The sequence below is a fragment of the Penaeus monodon genome, chromosome 24 (assembly GCF_015228065.2).
Source record: "Penaeus monodon isolate SGIC_2016 chromosome 24, NSTDA_Pmon_1, whole genome shotgun sequence".
In the NCBI taxonomy this organism is placed as follows: Eukaryota; Metazoa; Arthropoda; class Malacostraca; order Decapoda; family Penaeidae; genus Penaeus; species Penaeus monodon.
The window spans coordinates 9,333,696-9,334,849 of NC_051409.1; the positions used below are offsets into that span (position 1 = coordinate 9,333,696).

At 58.0% G+C, this 1,154-nt stretch overlaps 1 protein-coding gene across 1 annotated transcript in view; it reads right to left on the reverse strand.

The window, feature by feature from the left end:
* Nucleotides 1-30: 30 nt before the first annotated feature.
* The window catches only part of LOC119588542 (glutamine synthetase), a gene marked incomplete at its 3' end in the record, with an annotated part of 8,848 nt that continues 7,724 nt past the window's right edge, over nt 31-1,154 (reverse strand). The window contains 1 exon segment of the mRNA XM_037937182.1: nt 31-953. Within this exon segment, the coding sequence (XP_037793110.1) occupies nt 31-953 (923 nt within the window).

Below are 1,154 nucleotides of genomic sequence, written 5' to 3' on the forward strand. Positions count from 1 at the left end.
AAGGGAATGTCTCTGTCCCTTTTCTTAACACTCGTCGAGGCAGATGGTGCGGACGAGCCTCTCGGACACGACGTAGGGGTCGGCGTTGGACGAGGGGCGGCGGTCCTCCAGGTAGCCCGTCTTCTCCTCGGCCACGCCCCTGGGGATGCGGATGGAGGCGCCCCTGTTGGCCACGCCGGCGGAGAAGTCGTGGATGGACGACGTCTCGTGGAGGCCCGTGAGGCGGCGCTCGTTGTCCTTGCCTCCGTGGGGGTCGTAGGCCCTGATGTGCTCCGAGTGGACCTTGCCGAGCTTCTCGATGGCCGTCTCAATGGCCGTGATGCCGTTTGGTGCTCGCATGGCCGCCGTGGAGAAGTTGGTGTGCATGCCGGCGCCGTTCCAGTCACCGGGGATGGGCTTCGGGTCGAGGGTGACAACGATACCGAAGTCCTCGGCGACTCTGTGCAGGAGGTACCTCGCCATCCAGAGGTCGTCACCCATGTTGATGCCTTCACAAGGTCCCACCTGGAACTCCCACTGGGCGGGCATGACCTCCGCGTTGGTTCCTGAGATGTTGATGCCCGTGTAGAGGCAGGCTCTGTAGTGGGCCTCCACCACGTCGCGCCCATAAACCTTGCTGGCCCCGACGCCGCAGTAGTAGGGTCCCTGAGGCCCCGGGTAGCCGTTCTTGGGCCAACCCAGAGGATGCTTATCAACATCGAGGAGTGTGTATTCCTGCTCCATGCCGAACCAGGGGTGTTGGCTGGCGGCCCTAGTCATCACCTCCGTACACCTGTACCGGTGGTTAGTGTCAGTGGGCTTCTTGTTGTACTTGTAGGTCTCGCAGAGCACCAGCTTGTTGTTGCCCAGTCTGAAGGGGTCCCGGTAGAGCGCCACCGGGTGCAGGTACACGTCGCTGTTGCTGCCCTCGGCCTGGCCCGTGGACGACCCGTCGAAGTTCCAGATCGGGAGCTCTGGAAAAAATAGAGATAGTAAGAAAAGCTGCTAAGTCGGGCTGTCTGTTAGAAGGGGTTGTATTTATGTACATATGACTTATAGTTGAAGCTAAATGAGAATCATTTTACACTTTGAAGTCAATAGTAGAAAAAAAAAACCAGTAGCAAGAGAGAAATAGAAGAATTACACACATCTAAGTATGAAGAAAAGGGAGATAG